At 37.0% G+C, this 2500-nt stretch overlaps 1 protein-coding gene across 2 annotated transcripts in view; it reads left to right on the top strand.

Annotated features, from left to right (window-relative positions):
- Window positions 1-2500, top strand: part of LOC113819035 (RUN and FYVE domain-containing protein 2) — a 21009-nt gene that overhangs the window by 6312 nt on the left and 12197 nt on the right. For both annotated transcript variants that reach the window (XM_070120808.1, XM_070120809.1), the window contains exons 3-5: window positions 1-150; window positions 400-557; window positions 2303-2480. The exon at window positions 1-150 is cut by the window's left edge and continues 58 nt beyond it. In XM_070120808.1, coding sequence (XP_069976909.1) covers window positions 1-150; window positions 400-557; window positions 2303-2480 — 486 coding nt within the window. The remainder of the gene's footprint in view (window positions 151-399; window positions 558-2302; window positions 2481-2500) is intronic.

The raw sequence follows: 2500 nt of genomic DNA, 5'->3' as shown, positions 1-2500 counted from the left end.
GCTGATTATTTCCGGCTCCTGATTGAGAGACGGGATGACCTACTCACAGAATTTTATGAGCCTGGGGCCCTCATGCTAGCAGATGAAGCCATTGTCATTATGGGCCTCTTGGTCGGACTGAATGTCATTGACTGTAATTTATGTGTAAAGGTAATAAAACATGCATATGAGTATTTCTCTTTGTAGCTATCTAATGTAAAATGTTTAAGCTAAATGATATGTCCTGTGAAATTCAGGTTTCTGTAGAGGATAAATGAATTTCAATATTTTATTTACAACTGGTCTTTTATCAGTGGAAGTCCCTTGAATTGGAATTTTAGATTCATGCTACTGATAAATCTCATTTTTTATTCACAATGTATATGATGATATTGATGTAGTAACTGTAATGCTCTACAGGAAGAAGATTTAGACAGCCAAATGGGTGTCATAGACTTTTCTTTGTATCTCCGAAATGCTGGAGGAGAAGCCAGCCCTGATGACAGTCCCGAACAGACAGACATGACAACCGTATTGGACCAGAAAAATTACATAGAAGAGCTTAATCGCCACCTGAAGTAAGTCTTTGTTGAATGTTTTCAGTATGCTTGGTAATCTTGGGGTTGTAAAGAGTGAAGAAATTAGTCAATGAATTTGGAACTGTGTCTCATGTTGGCCTGAGTATTATAACCTTTTATTATATCTAAAAATTATGACAGGAATGATTTGTCCAATTGGTTTTAAAATCATATGAAAAAATGAGTGGATGACCTGTCTGGTTCTGTATTTTCTGATTGATGCAGTTTACAAACTTTAAAAGTGGCTTTAGAAACTTAAACTCCAATTTGTTGCTGATTGGGTGAGAATTCGCTGTGTGGCACTCCTGGGGAATACTGACTGCCACATCCAGGTCAGGAAACTTGACCCTAGTTTGGCAGAGAAATCAGAGTGCTGTGGGTTGTTCTCCCATTTCTTCCTGACAGTGGAGGAAGTACTAGGAGTGTTATGGTCCTAGCAATGCCTGGCTTGTTCTGTGAGAGTTTTATCTGTCTCTGTTGACCTATCATACAAGAATATGAAGTTGATATCTGACTTGGAGTTGGACAGCTTACTCTCATCATCAGAGTCACTGTCCTCCTAGTCAGAGTCATCTTCCATGGGAACATGATCTGTGAATACAAGAGAAAAATACAATTTATCGGTAAACATTGTTAAACTATGCAGAAACAAGTCAATATGCAAAAGGAGCCTGGCAGTGCTTTTTACAAATCAAATGATGTGAGAAAACTGACTGGATCCTCAGTACTGTGTTGTTTGGCTAGTGCTTATCCACTGCTATCTCCTCAAACAGAGGGAGTGGACACAATATGCATGTTATGCGCTCATTAGCGGCCAACGAATTAGTATTGAGATTGAGAGATTGTGACTAAGGCTTTTGAGGGAGCTTGGCAATTTATATGTTTTTGTAGCCAGTGAGGCTACTATTTGACCTGGAAGCCCTGGTTTCCAGTTTATATAATGGAGTTGAAAGTTAACATGATATGATATAATGACTCACCTGGTGTGAAGCTGAAATTTTTCATGATGGCTGTAGCAGTCTCGGGTGTACAGCCAAAATCTTCCATGATGGCTACAACCCTATTGCCATTGGGTTAAGGATGTATCCTCTTATGATCTGACACAGATGTGATGTATTTGTGTCACTCTTATCTGTGTTGTATTTTTGGAATATACAGATAAAAATAACTACAACACAGTCATTTTCTAGCATTCAATGGGAGTCTTGGTACTGTTTACCCTACTTCCACTTAATTGTCAACTGACTGCCTAAATATAGGATGGATCTCTGATAAGGGTCAATATCTCATTTATTATTTGTGTTTCCTGTGCTATGATGGTGTTAGCTTTACCTAATGCCTATTCTGTCATTTGTTGATTTTATAAATACTGTTTTCCGAATTAATTACTGAAATTATATAAATTATATTTATTATGCTTCTTGAGTGATGTCACAACGTCTTAACTTAATATCATATGGAAAGGCATTTGATTGTCTTATTATTGCATTTGTTATATTGACTGATTCACATTTTACATGGATATTCTAAAACTACAATTGGTTTTCAAGTATAAGTGTGATTCCACAGAGTTGCTGTTAAGAAGCATATATAATAGATTATCTCCAAACTTTTTGGAAAACTTGTCTCCCAATTGACTAGACTGAAAAATGCCAGTTTCTCAACTTCAAGAAATTTATGAAAATTAATCCATCATTCAACCTCAGATGCACATGATCTCATTTTTTCTTTATTTCTTTTTTCAGTGCTACAGTCACAGATCTACAAGCAAAAATGGAGACTCTTACCACCACAAATGCACTGATGAAAGAGGACCTGGCCATTGCAAAAAACTCAATATTGCATTTGCAAGAAGATAATGATCGTCTGCGTAAGGACAAGGGGCTACCAACTCAGCAACAACAAGAGCAGTTAGATAGGGAGGTAAGTTGTTACATTTCTAT

This window comes from Penaeus vannamei, chromosome 4 (assembly GCF_042767895.1).
Source record: "Penaeus vannamei isolate JL-2024 chromosome 4, ASM4276789v1, whole genome shotgun sequence".
In the NCBI taxonomy this organism is placed as follows: domain Eukaryota; kingdom Metazoa; phylum Arthropoda; class Malacostraca; order Decapoda; family Penaeidae; genus Penaeus; species Penaeus vannamei.
The sequence above is the reverse complement of the archived record's forward strand: the minus strand, read 5'-3'. Positions and strand labels throughout refer to the sequence as shown.